At 38.8% G+C, this 18,748-nt stretch overlaps 1 protein-coding gene across 11 annotated transcripts in view; it reads left to right on the top strand.

Moving 5' to 3' along the window:
- Positions 1-18,392, top strand: part of ARHGAP18 (Rho GTPase activating protein 18) — a 176,698-nt gene extending 158,306 nt beyond the window's left edge. For all 11 annotated transcript variants that reach the window (XM_070496431.1, XM_070496427.1, XM_070496430.1 and 8 more), the window contains 3 exons: positions 11,771-11,895; positions 15,608-15,669; positions 16,884-18,392. In XM_070496431.1, the coding sequence (XP_070352532.1) occupies positions 11,771-11,895; positions 15,608-15,669; positions 16,884-16,975 (279 nt within the window). In that variant the 3' untranslated portion in view covers positions 16,976-18,392. The remainder of the gene's footprint in view (positions 1-11,770; positions 11,896-15,607; positions 15,670-16,883) is intronic.
- The last annotated feature ends 356 nt before the right edge of the window (positions 18,393-18,748 follow it).

The raw sequence follows: 18,748 nt of genomic DNA, 5'->3' as shown, positions 1-18,748 counted from the left end.
GCCCCACCACACACACCCACGCCCACACCCTCACAGACAAAGGACTCCATGCAGACTCCAGTTGCCCACTGAATGTGTAATGTCTAGTGAGTCAAGAGTCCTCTGCGTGAACCACTGATCTTTTTTCTTCAATTTTCCCATCTGCAAAATGGGGAAAAATAACTAACCCAGACAAATAGGTCAATGTTCGTATTATACATAGGATCCTTCCTGGGCTTGAGTAAATACTTAAACGTTCTTAACTGGATCATAAGAATTTGGAGAGAGTTACACTGGAACAAAGAAAATTTAAATGCCTCAAAAAAGAAATACATAAATATCAGTATTTACAAACTGCTTTAAGAATATATTGAGAACTGGCTTTAAAATAATGAAATATACATGAAAACACATTATGAAGTGAGTTCATGATCTAACTTACGATCATGAAATGAAAGGGTTTCTATTGTTCTATTTACCGTGGAGACACCCCCACCACCATGGAAGTTATTCAGTTACATGCTGACATCTTGTGGAATAATGTGGAAATGCAATTACCTGCCTTTGTCTGATTTTTCTGCTTTGGCCTACTTAGGGATCCAATAATTGTAAAAAAAAAAAAATTCTCCTATACTTATTTATAGCTCTTGCTGTTACAAAATAACATTTTCTTGGCATTAAACATTTTTCATCAATTTTTAAGTATCTTTAAAAACAAAATTTAATAAAAGGCAAATGTAAATAATGTTTATATTTTTTGAGACAGGTCTTCATATTATCATAGATTAGAAAGGATTTTTGAGATACATTTTTGTTTAATTTAGAATGTTCCATTTCCTCTAAAAACCATTATAAATGCGTGAGTATCTTCTTGTTTTGTAGACCTGCTTATTCATATTAACTTAGGCAATTTATAGACTTTCTGTAAGGTGATTATAATGTGATACTCCCAGTATGTACCTAAGGAAACAAAATTTGTGCTATACCTCTTTAATAATAAATCCCCAGGCAAAAATTAAAAAGTTACTTTTTTGGAGATGAAACATTTAAATAATTTTGTCATGGACAGAAAAACAGCATTAACTTGGGTTTCTTTAGCTTGTCCTTTGGGTCAATTAGATGAGAGCTGGTCCCAGATGATCTCTGTACTCTTTAGAAGGTGTATTGCCATTTTAAGCCTTGAGATTTAAACCCAGATTTAAATCTCAGTTTTATCATGTTAGTGGTCACTTAATCTCTCTGAGTTTTGGTTTTCTCTTCTGAGAAATTCAGTGATTCTTTTGACAAAATGCTGCTAAGTGCCTCCTTGGTGCCAAGCCCTGAGTCCCTGTAAGGTGTTCAAAGGGAGGTGGGGCTGAGTGCTCACCCTCAGGGAGCTAAGAGAGGGATGGGAAGGGTTGAGCTCAGAGGGGAGAAGTGTGTGATGGAATCCTGACCATGGTGCCCTGCGCTACAAAACAGGAAGTGAGCATGAGAGCGGCTTCACTGGGGAGGAGAGCTGAGATATGAAACACATGTGAGTGTCATTCAGGCAGCAAACTGGAGAGGGAGGTCTTGCAAGCAGAGGAAGCTTCCTGGCAGGGCGGTAGCCCGTCGGTGACATTGGCCCATAGTGCAGGTTCATTGAGCCTGTTACTTTTGCTGAAAAATTATAGTCAATTGCCAGAATTTTTTTCCAGTTACTATCATTTTATTAGGGAGAACAAATATACACAGAAAACACAGAACAACAAAGTATAAGATAATGTCAAATACTATAGATACGTGGTGAGTCACTAACTAATCAGGTGAAACACTCACTAATCAGGTGTTTCTACGTAGACTTCCATCAGTTGCCAGAATTTTAAAACTAAAAGGTTTAACATGAGGGGCCAGCCCGGTGGCGTAGCGGTTAAGTTTGTGCACTCCACTTCAGTGGCCTTGGGGTTTGCAGGTTCAGATCCTGAGCGTGGACCTAGCACTGCTTGCCAAGCCACACTGTGGCAGCATCCCACATAAAATAGAGGAAGATTGGCACAGATGTTAGCTCAGTGACAATCTTCCTCACCAAAAAGAAAAGAAGATCAGAAATAAAACATTTATTTATTTAAAAAATAGAAATTTTTCATGAAAGTCTGGACTTCTATCTTAACTGGACAAGTTGAACATACGGACATCCCCCTGTCCCCGTGCCATAGGGGACCTGCTTTCCTGTGTAACAATTGCCTGGATCTGAGTAGCAGCTGTTTCCTTTGAATGAAACGAGGACCATCTACTTTGTGATAAGCCCCCTCCCGCCCCCATTTCTGTCTTGTTGGTTCCTGTTTCTTGACTCTCCCTCTAAATCATTTGAATGTGTAGCATGAAACTATGGAGCATGAAAGCACCTGGGGTGTTTGATTCATTTGTGAAACAACTATTTGATGTGTGCCTATTATGTCCAGGCACTGTTCTAGGCTCTTGAAATACATTATTGAATAAAACAGATAAAGATTGCTGCTCTATAAATAAAAATAAATATAATAAGTAAATTACATAGTATGTTAGTATGTGGTAAGTACTCTAAAAAGAATAACATTGGTAGAACAGAAAAAGGGGAATTGGGAGGGGAGCCTCTTGCAATGTTAAGTTGGGTGGTCTGGATGTTATTCATTTGAGTGAAGATGTGAAGGAGGGCAGGTTGCTGAGCTGGGTGTCTATCTCAGGAAGCACATTCCAGGCAGAAGGAATAGTGGGTATAAAAGCCTTAAGTCAGGCTTGCTTGGTATATTTGAGGACTAGCAAAGTGATCGTGACTGGAGTGGAGCCAGCAAGGGGGACAGTGGTATGAAATGAGATCAGAGGGACAATGGGACCAGATTACCTAGGGCCTTGTGGGCGATCGTTAGGAATTTGGATTCACCGTGGGTGAAATGGGGCCACTGCAGGGTTTTGAGCAAAGACTTGAAAATGTGTACTATGTTTTAAAACAGTCCCTTGTGCTGTTGTGTTGAGAATAGACTCGAGGAGACCCTTTAGGAATTTCACGTTGTGATCCACATGAGGGACCAGAGTGTTAGCACTGCCGGGGGCGAAGTGGTTGGATTCTGGATATTTTTCGAAATTAGAGCCATTGGGATTTCTTGGCATTGAAATGATATGAGCTGTAAGAGAAAGAAAGAAGTCAAGAATACCTTGAAATTTTTTGGCTTGAGAAGCTGGAAGGATGGAATTGACACTTAAATAGGGAAGTTCACAATTTCAGTTTGTGGCCTGTTGAGTGTGAGATATGTATTTGATATTTAAGTGGGGATGGTTGAGGGTGTTTGGAGGGAAAATTCAGGCATCCTGGCTAGTGAGGTGCAGGGAGGGGCAGGGCCAGAGGAAGGCTGGAGTGGGGCTCAAGGAAGAGCTGGGCTTCTGTTCTGTATATGACAAGAAACACTGAAAGTCGTGACCCCTGCAGGTATGTGATTATATTTGCATTTTAGAATAGTTACTATGATGGCAGGTGAAGGAAAGCTTGGAGGAGTGCAAGATAGGAGATTAGGCAGAAGATGCTGGCTCATTCCAGCCTTGATGGGAGTATATAAATTGGTAGAATCCTTCTGGAGAACAGTTGGCATGGGGCAAAGTCCTGAAAACCATGTTCCTCATTGGATTCAGAAATTCCTTCAAAGGGAAAAATAATAAGATGAGCGTGCAAATAGTTATGCTTGAGTTCATCGCCATTTTCTTTATACTGGCCAAAATTAGAAATAAACCAAAAGGATAGAGGTGATTAGTTAAATGTGTTATGGGATATCTATGTAATGAAATGCTATGGAAATTTATGAGACATCAGAAGATATTCACAATATCTTGAAGAAAGAAGTTGCAAATCAGTGAATAGTATATTGCTATATTTGTAATGAGTAATAATTATCATTATTTTGAACACTTACCAGAGGTAAGACATGATTCTAAACATTTTGCAAACATCGTCTTGTTTCATGTTCATAGTGGTTTAGTTGGAGTATATTATTGTCTCATCTTTTACAGATCAGGAAAGTAGAAATCAGCAATCTTAAATAACTTACTTAAGGTTATCTAGCTAGGACGTGGTAGAGCTGGAATTTGAAACCAAATCTGTATGGCTTTAAATCTGGGACTATTTACCATTATTTTCTATTTCCTTATAGATTACAGAAAAACTCTGAGAAGGATGTATACCCAAATTCTGGGTTTATTTATTAATAGAGTGAACATGTTTTACTGCCATTATAACATATGTTTAATATATAGTTTTTAGCACAGTCTTGGGCCAAGCCAAGGCCTAGCAATGGGGATGGAAAGAAGTGTTGAATGTGAGCCAGTAGGACCCGCAAGATGTGGAAACTGGACATGAGGCACGTGGAAGAGGGAGGAACCTAGAATGACTCATTGATTTTACCTTGGGTGACTTTATCATCAAGATAGAGCATCAAGCAAAAGGAGCAGACTTTTGATGAGTCAGTTTTTGACATTTGGGGTCGACATGCCTCCATGAATGTTAACTACATGGGGCTGAAGCTCAAGGAGTGGCCAGACTGGAGGTGTGCATTTGTGATGAGCATAGAGATTGTAGTTTGCCATAGAGTGGTTCCTATTACACAAAGGGGATGTATGGGGTAAGAAAATTAAATGGCAAAGAAATCCTTGGGGGACACCAATATTTAAGTAGTGGGCCTTGGAAAATCAGCTGGTAAAAGAGGCCAAGAAATAATAGGAAGTGAGAGAAAGTTGAAGATTGTAGTATCTTGGAAGCCTGGGGAGGAGGAGTCACGTAAGTTGAAGAGCTTGGGTAGTAGTGCCAAATGCTCAGGGGGTTGAGTTAGGTTAACATTGGATAGAGGTCGACTATATTTTGCATTTGAAAGGTCAGTCGTGACTGTCTTCAAAACCATTGTCAAGTGACTGTTGGTAGAAGAAGCCAAATTGCCAGAGATTGAAAAATGAAAGACGAGAGATTGTAGATCATGAAAATTCATCAAGGTAATATTTTTTAAAGCACTCTGCATGCTATTAATGCTAACTATATATAATCAGGCATTCATGGTATTAAGACATGCTTGACTAGGTAAATTAATAGCATGAACCAGGTTGTAAGGGACACACTCAATCTACTTAATAAGACAAATATTTTTAATGACTACAGCATATGAATTGTTTGGTACAAATGTGAATTTCTTAATGCTAATAAAACTTATCTGTTAATGACAGCAGGAGGAAACACTTGGTGAAAAATAACAAAATTCTACACTATTAAAAATAACCATTTTCTGATAGCCTTCAATTTACAGTTGTGATTGATAGTGTACACACGCACACGCGCATACACAAACACATCCATGCACTCTTGTATACACATGACCACATCACACACCAGAAGTCATGCAGCTCGAGGATATAGTCCTAGCTCTGCCATCAATGAGACATTAATGACAAGTCATTTTATCTCTCTGGACCTCAGTTTCTTCTATAAAATGAGAGGGTAAGACCAGATTAATAGTGTTCAACCAGAGGTATGCAATAGGAACATCTGTAGTATTACTTAAAAGAACAACAACAACAACAAAATATAACTGAGACACTCCCTGGACCCTCTGGGTCAGAATGTCCCAGAGCAGGACCTGGGCATGTGTACTGTATAAAAACAGTAAGGTTGATTTTCCCCCATTTGGTAACATGCATGTGTGTGTACATATATTTAATTTTATTATGGGATTTTCTAATGTACACAAAAATAGAGAGAATTGTATATAAACCCCCATAAACTCATCACCAACGATCAAGCAGATTTTTCTGATCTTATTCCGTCTTGTCTCCCACACTGTTTTTCCTTTTAGTATTTTTACGGAAATCGGGCATCCTATCATTTCAGCCATAATACCTCAGTTTGCATCTCTGCCTAATAAGGATCTAGGGTAGCTTTGAAGAGCATCTGGTTATGAATTGCTGAGCCATGCCAGTTTCAAGGTCCATTGTGGACTTAGATATGTGCATGATTTTTCTTCTGTCATTCAAGCCCACCTCTCAAAGTAAAGGGAAGCTGTATGTTTACGAGAGAGTGTGGGCACAGAGCGAGGCTGTGAGATTCTGTGAAATAAGCCGGGCTGCTCACCATGTCTGCCCTCTTTGGTAGAGGGAATGAAAGCTGTCTCCCAAATGGTTAACTTCAGAGTTTACTCAGGATGACCCAGTCTCACACTCTGAGTTTACAGTTGAAGAACTAAAGTTTTAGAGAGCTTATGTGACTTGCTTAAGTTCCAGAATGATCTAGTAATATTTTAAGGTTTAGGGCTTTGGATATGGAAAAGAAATCTGTTGCTGCCACCTTCTGTCATCTTCTCCAGAAGAATCCTGGAGTTGGCAGCAGTGCAGGGTAGACTCTGAGTCATTCGTGGCTGGGGTTGCCTGTCTGTAGTCACCACTCTGTTTCAAATGCCATCTCTGGTTTCATTTAACAGCTCTGATGCAGAGCATCTTCGCAGGTGTTGTTTCAAGCATCTGCTTTAGGTCTGAAAACAGTGTCTGGATCTACTTGGGGACCCAGGTGGAAAATCAGATTACAGTATTAAGCATAAATTCTTGTTTCTTTTTAAGACATTCTCTGATTTCTTTTTATAGTGCAAAAAAAATCCCTATTAAAAGAGGAAAATATTAGAACTTATTTCATTGTAAGTTAAGTGCTTATTAACTATGAAGTTATTTCAGGCCCTTCTTTAAAATTCTCTAAATCTGTGTGTTGGGTAAACCTTTGAACATTTGGGTAACTGAGGCCCGATTGTAATCAGAACGTAGACGGTTCCAGATCGATCATAGAGAATGCCTTCTATATGCCCACCTCGAATCAGACTAAGGTGATAAATATGCCATTTTAGTTTAAGATACCTTGCTAAAATGTCCTTGTTTAATTTTCTAAAATATGTGTTATATCCAGCCTTTTTTTGAGAAAGGTGTATTTCCAGTTTGCCCTTTTGAAGATAAAAGGTTTTTCTATAGCATTAGAAATGTCAGCTTTACATTTAAATTAGCTTTTAGTGAAAAAAAGAGATGGAATTAATGTCTCTTCTAAAGGTCTGACATTAAATTTCTAATCTCTAGAGTGCAAAAATAGGAACAATGTAGTGTTTATCTCTACACCTGATGAAAATATCAGTTTACTTAACAAAATAATAAGAAATAAAATTACATTTTAAAAAGTAGACGTTGTCACTATGTAAAACACATGAGGACCATATGAGATCATTTTCTCTATTATGACAGTGTTTGCATGCTTAAGAAATTAACTAACATTTTCTAAGTTGTAAAATCCTTTGTGACTAAATTTTATTAGTGTGAGTCAAATACTGTTCTTCTCCAGTCTTGCTGCACAACGCGTAACTTCAGCTCACAAGCACACCAAAGTGAGAGAGAGACAGCGTCACAGCTAAGACAAAAAAACATGAAATAGGAAGGGTACAAAGATTATATTGTTCACAGATTCAGTTATTATTATGACTCAAGAACAGACCGTTTGTCTTAATGATCAGGTGTGTTGTGCCCACTCACAGCTCAGCAGCTCGGTGTATCTACTAATGGTCTTGGTATTTGATACAGCATGATTCTGGAACTTAATAGTAATTGTCATACACCATTTAAATGAGAGCTTTGGCATCATTTATTGTTTATCATCTTTTGTAAATATCATTTGTCCACCCTTGTTAATATATTGAGGAGAAACTTTCCAGACAACTTTTTAACTCTTCATCTTTAACTGTTACATCTACCAGTTAAACTCATTTCTTCTCCAACAGTCAAGAGCATGGTAGATGCAGACTGAGTCAGACTCTGTCTTCATATTGTGAGAATTTTGGATGGGATGTGTTACCACAGAAATAGACACTCTGAGAATTGCTCCTATCACACACACACACACCCTCCTGGCTAGAACACAGGTTTCTTAGTTGTCAGAGAATGTGGCCGGTCAACCTAGGAAGGTGCTTTGTGCTATAGTTGACCTAATGAAAAGCTTTTTAGAGGCATTGATCTTGCACTTCTACGTGAAATGAGTCAAAATTGTGCAATTAGTAGTTTGGGAAGGGTTAAAGCTGATCCAGGGGCCGGCCCAGTGGCATAGCAGTTAAGTGTGCATGTTCCTCTTCGGTGGCCTGGGGTTCGCTGGTTCCAGTCCCGGGTGCCAACAGGGCACCACTTGGCACGCCATGCTGTGGCAGGAGTCCCATGTATAAAGTAGAGGAAGATATGCACGGATGTTAGCTTAGGGCCAGTCTTCCTCAGCAAAAAGAGGAGGATTGGCAGCAGTTAGCTCAGGGCTAATCTTCCTCCAAAAAAGAAAAAAAAAAAAAGCTGATCTAGAGCTGGCCTAGCTTCACTCCTACTCACTGAGGGGAAGGGTGTGGGAAGTTTCACAGCTGTCAGGAACCTGAATCCACGCCACTCCCCATCTGCTCACAAAAGCCGTAGTAGGGCAATTACCTGACACGTTGAATGTACATGGGAACTCTCAAGTGCCCACAGCAGCTGGACCTTGGGCCTCTTCCCTCCGAACTCGAATTATCAGAGAGACTCTGGATTCCTGTGTCAGACGTGGTGCCCTTGGGTGCAGCCTGACATCACACTGACCTCAGTGCTGTGTTTATAAGGAAGCACATCCATGCTCTCCGAAGTCCATCCCTGAACTCACTTAGAAAGTGTAGGCCATGGTCATGTTATTAGAGGCCTTCAAGCTGTTCATGAGATGCCTTGAGGGAAAAGAGGTAACATCCTCAAGCAGGTGCACGCTGCTGTTGGTATCTCGATGCAGGAGTAAGTGCCTGAATTATCCCTTGTAGCATCTTCAGTTCCTTTCTTCCACCCTCCTTCCCTTCCTGTCTTTTCTCAGTGGTAGAGGGAGTACCATGTGGTAGATGGAGGCAACTTAACTGGTTTCTTTTAGACAGTGTACCTAAGACTATTTTTTGCTATCGGGGAAATACACATTGGCATATTTTATTTTATTCTAGAGAAATTTTACTATTATTAACATGCCATTTTTAGTGAGAAATACTTTTGGGTGATTCATTTTATCAGTAAACACTGATGGATGGCTACAGATGTGACTCAGACACGTAGAATACAGGTGTCGTATGTTAGGATCCCCATCATAAAAGGGATTCAGTGGAAATGTCAGTGGAAGGAGGATGTTCCTTTTGACCCTGTGTATCATGGAAGGTTCCATAGAGTCTGAAGTATTTGAGCTTGGCCTTGAAATGGATAACAGGGGAAATTGCACAAGGGGAGCAGAACATACATAAAGATAGGAAAGGATGGGTGTTTGTAGCAAACTTTGACCGGCCTTTTTTATCCAACAATAGAATGTCCCACAAGGAATAGTGGGGGAAAAGGCAGGGGGCAGAGTAAGGTTGCCGCATCCCTGAACTCTCTATGGCAATATATCATTTTTCTGGATCATTTTGCTTTTGTAAGTCATTTATTATGGACGTTTTGTGTATAAAAACTCAATCATATCATCTTACTTTGCTTCGAATGTTGGCATAGATTTGCCTGCCTTTTTGATATTCTAGGGTTGAATAAGACGTAATTATGAACAATTTTTTTCAGTGTTACTTTCACTAAAGAAAACCTGTATGTAGGGATATTTGGCCCTATGACTTGAGCATAATTTCCTATCTTTTAAATCAGCTTAAAGTAGATGGTTATCTGCAAACCCTGATTTACCATTCAGGGCCCTCCATAATATAACTTATTTATATATATATAGTTATATATGTAATATTATATTATATAATATATAGTTGTATAATAATAATAATAATAATCATAGGCCAATAGAATCCAAAATACCAATAGTAGTTTCCCTAACCAAGTAGACACAGACTTAGTTCTTCAACTGTTGCTGTAACAGTTTTCACTCCAACATTTGAGTTGTCAGGGCCAGCTTATTCTTTTCCACCTCTTATGAGGAAATAGATAGTTGAGGCCAGGCGAGCAGGCAGAATGGCCACAGCAGGATGGCTGTAAGCTAGAGATGAAACCCAACGTAGATGTGCACGTGGCGTGATCCCTGAATTATGAGCTACACCATTGATTTAATAACTGCTTTGAAAGGAAAAAGGTACCAACCATGTGAAATGCCCCATCTGTTGTAAGAAGCCGCTCATTTTCCAAAATGTTACAAATGACAATAAAATCTGTCACAGAATTGAGGAAAAAGGTAAGTTAGACTTGTATCCTAGAGGCAAAGTGGAGGTCAGAGACTAGACTAAGGAATCAGGCCAAACTGCATGCCCCCAAAATTGGAAGTCAACGAAGGAAGCCAACGGTCCAGGCTGGATAGGAGAGATGGAGAGAGAGTTGAGGCATCTGGGACCAGGCTGGGAGTGGGACCCCCTTTGGGGATCACGTTGAACACAATCTCCCCAGGAAGAGAAGTCAGACAAGGATGCTAGGAAGGCGGTCCCTCGCCCAGCAGGATGGTGAATGGACAGCCAGAAAGCTTTGCCTGCGTGGGAAGGAGTGTGCCCTGCAGCTCTTCCCTGAGTGGTCAGGTGGGGGGGAGCAGGGTTTCTGAGGTTGGTGTCAGGCCCGCTGCAGTGTCTCCACAGGTGAAACAGATGGTTGCAGCCCTTCCAAGGAGGTCTTACCCAATCCCGTGCTCCCCTGTCCGGTCTTAGGCAGTATCCCTTCTTTTCTTTGTTATTCCCACTCTACATCTCAGATGTTACTGAGAAGCAATTTTAAATCTGTTGGGGGCACCTACATTTTTATGCAGCCTGATTCTAAAGCTGTATTGTTTTGTTGAACTTTGAAAGAAATCACATTAATTCCACCTGTGGTATATCTGCTTTATGTTTAAAAAAAAGCAATTTAAGATCATGTACATAAAAATGATATTGTGAGCACAAAGATAACATTGTGCACAGTAAAGGACTTGTGTCTGACTTGTCTGCAGGGTAAGTAGACCTTGCACAATGCCTGGTACTCAGTAGATGCTTAGTAAATTTTAGTTGAATTAAACAGGTTATTAGTGTCTAAAACATTATTTTTAAGCATAATTTGTGCATGCTGCTTGTTCTAAGTTCTGTGTATATGGTTATAAATAATAAATTAGTATTTATTTTAGCAGAACCATTAGGAATTAATTAAGCCTAATATTTCGAATGCCGTAGCTGATATTCTCATGTTACAATTCTCAAAATCTTTCCTTGCTATTCTCCCAAATACAGAAAATATTCTTAACATCCCTGGGCAAAGGATATACAATTGGTCATCTTAAGTTCAAAGTGTGTGGTCACAGTGTAAGCTCATTAGCCACGTGAGGAGCAGACACACTACAAACGCATTAGAAAAGTGTATTTCATTTTTTTTTTTAATACTCTCGGGGTCAAAATTTTTTTGTGAAATTTTGTGAATGTGCCGGAAGATCTTTAATATGCATACATTGCAATAGCACACAAAGTAACTTCTTTCTGATTCAATTTCATAAATTGCTACATGAAGAAGCACCCTCTAGTAGATAATACTCAGAAATCAGCACTTAATATGGCAGTAATGGTTATTGCTGTCATTCTTTACATCTTTAAAAATAATTAAGCATTACTGCACAAGCGTTAGAAAGTTCCCCTATCACCATTAAGAGGATATTTGAGGTTTGATGTAATTTAGCAAATTCCATTATACAGTAGTTAAGGTTTTTATGTGGTGAAGTAAAACGCATAGTAGTTAAGCACACTTACCATACAATGCATTGCACAGAGTTACATGTTCCAGCTGCTGCCAGCTTTGTTCCAGTGTCATTATTGCTTTGCAGGCTGACGTTCCTCAGGGAGTGATTCGAGTGCAGGCTCCCCATCTTTCGAAAGTTTCCATGGCAATACAGCTAACTGAAGAACTAAAAGCCAGTGATGTACTTGCCAGGTTTCTCAGCCAAGAAAGGTAGAGGCCTGTTTTGTTTGAATTATTCCGGAGTGTAACTCACTTGCATGCTCTCTCTTTCTTTCTCTCCCCTCCTCCATGTTGTTTTAATAACTATGGGTGGTGTGAAGTGCTTAAAAATTTTGTCTTCCCAGCAGAAAAGAAGAGGAAACCTAACAATGAGACTGTCGGAATGAGTCGAGTTCATTCGGTGTGGTCTGTGTTTAAATGGAGCCTGTGTGAAGCAGGAAGTCTGAGCATTCCTGTACTCTGCCTGCAGTGGGCTTGGCACAGGGGACCACTCAATATTCTTTCCAGAATATGCTAATTGGAGCTTAATTACTGTGTGTAGGCTGTTAGGAAAATCACTAATTAGGATACAGTGTGATTAAAATAAACAAAAGATACAACTTTTTCTATGAAATATAATGAATGAAAAGAAAGGCTTAAATTTAGAAACAGAAGGTATAAAGATTGGAGAGGGGAGAACCAGTCCCTTGAGCTCTGAAGTCTCCAGGATAGAGCACACAGTCCTCGTAGGGGTGACCAAGCCTTCTCTGTGCCGCGGCTGACGGGGCAGGAGGAGTCCTTTGACACCATTGGCGTCCCTCGGATGATATTAGAAGATACATTTTCCAAGACATTTTGCATTATCTTTCCTTGAATTTTAGAGGTTCCAACAAGTGTATTGGGTTTTCAGTTTTTGTCCTTTGAATTCTTATTTTTAGCTAAAATTGTATTTTTAGTGCTTTCCTCCCTCATTTCCACTCATTGAAACAAAGTAATCTAAATTTTGTTTTTAAAAAGACAGAGGCATTGGCATCTTAGCTTATGAATACTCTGTTTTAGTTTCCTGTAGAAGTTAATCTCCTCATTCTAACATTCAAGGACTTCAGTGAAGTTTTCTGTCAAAACCTCTCCAATTTCAATACAGTACCACAAGTGTGTAATATGTCTCTGTTCTCTTTAAGGCCGTCTGCTAGATGTTGGGAGGGGAATAAAAATATATTTTAAAGTATCTTCCCGCAGGGTTTATACAGTGGGAGAAGAGATGAGCCTGGGCAGTTAAAAGATGGTGATGAAATAAAACCCAGCCTTCTGGGTAATCTCTGGGCTTTCAGTAGCCAGCTTGAACTTCCCTCTCAACAGCACTCTGAAGGAAGTGCTAATACTGCTTCTGTTTCACTGATAAGAAAACCGAGACTTTGCGTGGTCACACATTTCATAGATGGTGGAGCTGAATTCTAAATCTGTGATTTCTGTCTTCAAAAGCAGTCCTTTAGCCACTCTCCATACTGGCCAGAGACTCTAGAGACCATCAGGGATCTGGGGCCGTTGGTGTAGTCTGAGAGTGGCTGGGATTTCTCAGGATTAAGTCCCGGGAGCAGTTGGAATTTCTTGGATGTTTTTGCTCCCTAAAGTATCTCTCTACTTCAACGTGAAGTCAGTCCACTTCCTCTCTGCTCCCTGCTGTGACTTAGTAGATACCAACTCTTGCAGTTCTTCCTCCCAGGGACGGCTTCCCATCCTCTCTCAGAGTGTGTACCTGAAGATCTGGCCAGACTTCCGGGCTAGCCACGGTCAATTTACACAGCATTTAATTTCAGGACCCAAGTGCTTGATTTAGTCTGTACTTTTGTTCCTCTGCTTGCTGATAACACAAGATGTGACTATGAAGTTGTGCAGTTTAGTTGTACATTTAGGGTATAGCGTGACAGTACTAGGCATATTCTCATAGAAAGCACCAGCTTTGGGACAGTTGTCATCCGCATATTTGGATTTTCTGCTTGTGGTGCTTTTATTAAATAATCATTTGCCGCCCCCGGAAGCAGGGTCCTTCTTCTGCCTCTTCCCTTCTCCCCATTCTGCTCCGCCTAGAGGGAAGTCTGGTGAACTTCGGTCTCCATTTGCCTCCTTTTCCCCCCAATCCTCAGCCCCTTTCCTTATGCTTGGGGATGCTGGGGGCAAATGATGTGGATCCAAATGCCAGCTTCTCCTGTTTCATCTTAGGCCAGTTTTTATAATCTCTTTAAGTCTCAAGTTCCTCATTTGTAGAAATGGACCATAATAGGATCTACATTATAGTCTTGTGATAATTAGCTGGGAAAGCGACCATGAAGCACACAGCACTGTCTGGGCCATCTAATAAGTGAAATTCTTAATAAATGTTTATGTACATATTTTCTTCCACCACTTTCCCCTCCTCCTGCCGTTTGCATTCCACCTGTGTAGGGCAGTTGGAAACCCTACTTCCTCATCCTTTTCCTCCCCTACTTTCTCTACTGAAGCCAAGAACACGTGAATAGCATAAAATAAATGTACAATAAATTGCCCATTCATTCACCAGTCTTTGATAAAGGCTGTTGCCTTTTCTTTAATCATGGATTTGTTGACTAGCATTACACAAAAGCTTGTATATACCAGGAAATCCACTTAAGGGTTCTTTGAAATGGAACAAGAGCGGTGATACTGGAGAAGCAATCTGAGAGCAATATCTGACTAGATTTTTTTTTCTATCAAGTCTCCCCAAATATTCAACTTGGTTTTCATAGAAATAACGCCTCTTCTTTTATTCATAGTTTATCAGGTTATGTACTATATTATAAATAAATAATAATAATTAAATTATTTGCAAGATAAGCATCTTTTGGAAGCATCTTTTTCACCAGTTTGGAAACAAAGCGAGTTGTCTCTTGGTTAAGAAACACTTAGCAGGTGGATCCTAGGCTGAGGACGTCTATAGCCCTGAGCGTCTAGTGTGCTGCAGAGAGCAGAGTAAATAGAATTGAATAACCAAAGATGAGTCATTAAATGGTTGGTTAAGAAAGCTTCTCCCGTACCGTATTTTTCATAACAGTTTGAATAAAAGTCAGACCTGGTTTTCTCTTCTCAATTCCAGGGAGTGCATCTTCAGGGCCATCTGTCAGTGGTTCACAGACCTTTCCATACATCAGAATCCACTATAAAGCGTTTCAAAAGCAGATTCTTAGGTTTCATCTAGATGTATTAAATTAGAGTTTCTAGAGCCCTAGATCTGATTTTTTAGCACGTTTCCCAGGTAATTTGTACACAGAGTTTTGCAAACCATTCAATTTTACCAATTTTTATTATTGGAACCTAATATCCTGGAAGAGTTTATTCTTTGACGAGGATAAACCTGTAAGTGTCTCCTACGTGTCAAGTCTTCATAATGAGTATTTGCTTCTCCTTTGAATGTGTGTACCTTCCATATTCGGATGGCCAACCCAGGGACGGTTCTGAACCATGTTGTGTTCTTCACATTCATCTTGTGTACCATTAGAGTTGTCAGCACAGCAAACCCATGATAAATGCTTAGTGAGTAAATGCAATGTGAAAACAGACATGGGAACATTTCTTTTTATAGTTCTGTGAGGACCTTTTTGGCCCCTATACAAAGTAGATGATCAAATTAATAATTTTATTGGCAGCTAAAATATTGTTACATTTCTTTTTAATTTTCCCAGTTTAGATACTGATTTATTATTTTGCCTTCAGATGTATGATTCCATTTGTTTATTTTAATTTACAGGTGTGACATCTTTATTACCTATTCGGCACATTTAACAGATGGGAAAATACAAATGTGTAGATAATTACAGTGTGTCTAAGTTATGAATTTTCCATACGAGCCAGAATTCCCCAAGCACATTAAAGTGATTTACTTGCAAGCTGTCTGATGACACAACTAATCAGTTTGTTTTGTCTCTAATAGTGGGATAGTCCAGACTCTCAAGAAAGGGGAAGTGTTTTTGTATGAAGTTGGAGGAAATATTGGTAAGCACATTTTTTTCTCTTTGTATTCCATATGCTGATTTGACATTGCCAATAGGTATTATTTATATCTTTGGAGGAAAAAAGGAAATTAGGAGTAAGATATAGCATGCTGTACATAGTTGATGAATACTGTGGATCCATTTAGTGGTCTGACCTTTCTCTTCAGGCTCTGTTTGAGCTTCGTCTTAGAAATGCCTATCTGTGTTGAGCCTCAGAAAAGGCAAGTGCCCTGAAATAAGAATCACTTCTAGAATGGTTAATGAAGTTTTTCTAAACTTCTTTCTTTTTTATATGCTTATGTCACATCTTAATAAAGGAAGTGGTTGAGCTTATTTAAGACCAAGATAACACTTTTATTATGGTATTAGTACTAGATATTTTTAGTGAAAGCAGAAGTTATTTTTGCCTGTTGATTTCCTACTAAATAATACACACACACACACACACACACACAAACACATTGGTAACTTAGGCAATAGAAATAGGATACTTGATACAAAAGCATGGGTTATCTTTGACTATGTCATATTTTATTTGCCCACTTGTAGTTAGCGGTGGATTGTACTCATCTCTTTATTAAAATTTGAAATTAACTTTCCCCCCTTTTTTTGACCTTGCAAATGGTACAGGTGAAATTATTAACAAATAAATGAAATGCTATTTAACTCAAAATAGTAATTTAAAATATTTTAAGATAAGTTTTATAGATTTTTTTTCTGGAACTTAAAAATGCTGGTAAATATTGAAAGTTGAATACAGGAATGTGGAGGCTCATTCTTAAAATTTGAATAAATCCCAACTCCATTAGAAACCTAGACTCATTAACCCTATTAGTAAAGATTATTTAAATATTAATATATTTGATTTTGCATTTTACTGTTAGTTATTGGGAATTAAGTGTGGTTTCTTACTTACGTGGATGCAAAACTGCTGCCACACTTGATAAAAGTGAATAAGCTTTTAAGAGCTATTTAAAAGCCTATCGTACAAAGTATTTTCAACTTCCTAAATTAATTTGAAAACTCTTCATTTAGAGAAAGACTACTAAATTGACTTTTTCAATATTTTGGGCAAGTCTTATAATATGATGGGAGATGGGAAAGGATGGGAAAGATTTTGAAGTGTAAGACTTCAGAATTAAACCATTAGGCTTAAGTTGAAAATTGCATCCCAGTTTCCCCACTGTGTGAAACTGATGCCGCATCTCTTTCTAGGGGAACGCTGCCTCGATGACGACACTCACATGAAGGACTTATATCAGCTCAACCCAAATGCTGAGTGGGTCATAAAGTCGAAGCCATCCTAGAAGACTCCAGCGACAGACAGCCACCAGGACTTCCTTAATAACCCTCCCTGGGTCAAGAGTGTTGATACATAAAGGAAATGGCAGGACACTTATTATTCAAATGTACCCGGCTGTTGAATAGTGACACTCAAGCCTTAAAACGTTATAGATTTGTGCTGCTGCCAGAATTATGTTAATTATTATTAGTAGTATTATTAGAAAACAAATATCTCTGGAGTGAGAGGGAAGGGACTTAATTAGCTTCTAGGCTATTTTCATATACTCTGTGAAATGTGCCTAGATGTGACATAGTTTTTTTAATATGAAAATATACTCTTTTTCCCTTGTATTTTTTTCTCTTAAAATCTTGTATACAGTAATCCATGCTTTCTCAACGTTCTCTCCTCCTCACAGCTGCCTTTCACCACTTAAGTTTGCTTTTTAACCTAAAAGATAACAAATACCAGGTGTGGCAACTTGTGAAAACAATACATCTTAACTCAGACTGAATTCAACAGTGTTCCTGTCACTGTTGAATGTTAATATTCACCTCTTTGAATCATTTGTCCAGACAGTAGCATGCCACTTCTTCCTGCTGTGTCACGTGAAGTGATTTGCATTTTTTTCAGTTTATCTGATATATGTGCACAGAACTGTGTCCACTATCAAGAATATAGAACTGTCAGAACTCCATTGCCAACTACTATGGAACTATGAAATACTTATAGACTGAGAATAAATAAAATATATCCATGTGGAATAACTGGATTCTAGATAACGGGAGTGAAAGCCAGATCACCTCATGTATGCTGTCCTCGTCTAAATGAAATTTAAAAAATCATAGCAGGCTTTGCCTATTGTCGTATTAGCAGTATCCATATGCATGGTCGTATAATCCAGTAAGGACTGAGAGTGTATTCAACCGACAGGGGGATTCTTTTACTCATCAGTAAGGCTGCAGGAAGAGTTATTCTTCTGGGTACGACACAGTCATATGAACAAGCTTGTGTTTGTGTACTTATTTTCAATAATGAGAGTGAATTTATTAAAATGCCGTGGAAACCGCTACTCCCAGGGATTTTAATGCACAAACCTATTGTGACAAGAGATGAGCCTCTGTATTGTAAATAAGAAGCATGAACTGGGAGAGAAATGTTCGATATTTTATGAGCTTACAGGATAGTAAATAAAAGGTGATGTAAATGACTTGCACAAACTGTGTTTAGGATACTTTTAGCAGTACTTTAGGAAGAATTCCACTCTCTTGATGCCACTCTAATTAGGAGGGAAAACGCTGTTAATGAGAACAGTCGTAAATTTTTAGCATATAATTACAAGAGCGGCCTGTGGATATGATCACTAAATAACTCTGTGCAGATTGATGCCACTGCTTTTTTTATTTAAATTTTTTTATAATTAAATGCATTTTTCTAAATTATCTTCTCTTGGAATTATTTTAATCCTATGTGGTCACGAGTGTGTGTCGGACTATTTTTGTTTTCGTTGGAAGCGGCTTCTACTCTTATTGGTCCTGTTGCTCCTGTGTAATTCTTAAAGTGGGAAGAAGTGGGGGAAATAAACTTGTTCCCTTCCTTAGTTTTTTCCTTGCGCAAATTACTATTCTTTAGGATTTTTAAAAACACAGAGTATTCTATTTTTGATTTTGACTATGTTAATTTCCAAGTTAGCAAAATGTTTTACTAATGGTTTAATTTAATGGAAAGTACAATGTAAAAGCAAAATCAAGGGCTTAAAACATTTTAGGAATGCACAACTTCAAAAAAAGACAGGAGC

This window comes from Equus asinus, chromosome 24 (assembly GCF_041296235.1).
Source record: "Equus asinus isolate D_3611 breed Donkey chromosome 24, EquAss-T2T_v2, whole genome shotgun sequence".
Classification (NCBI taxonomy): domain Eukaryota; kingdom Metazoa; phylum Chordata; class Mammalia; order Perissodactyla; family Equidae; genus Equus; species Equus asinus.
This window is presented reverse-complemented; position numbering and strand designations above follow the sequence as displayed.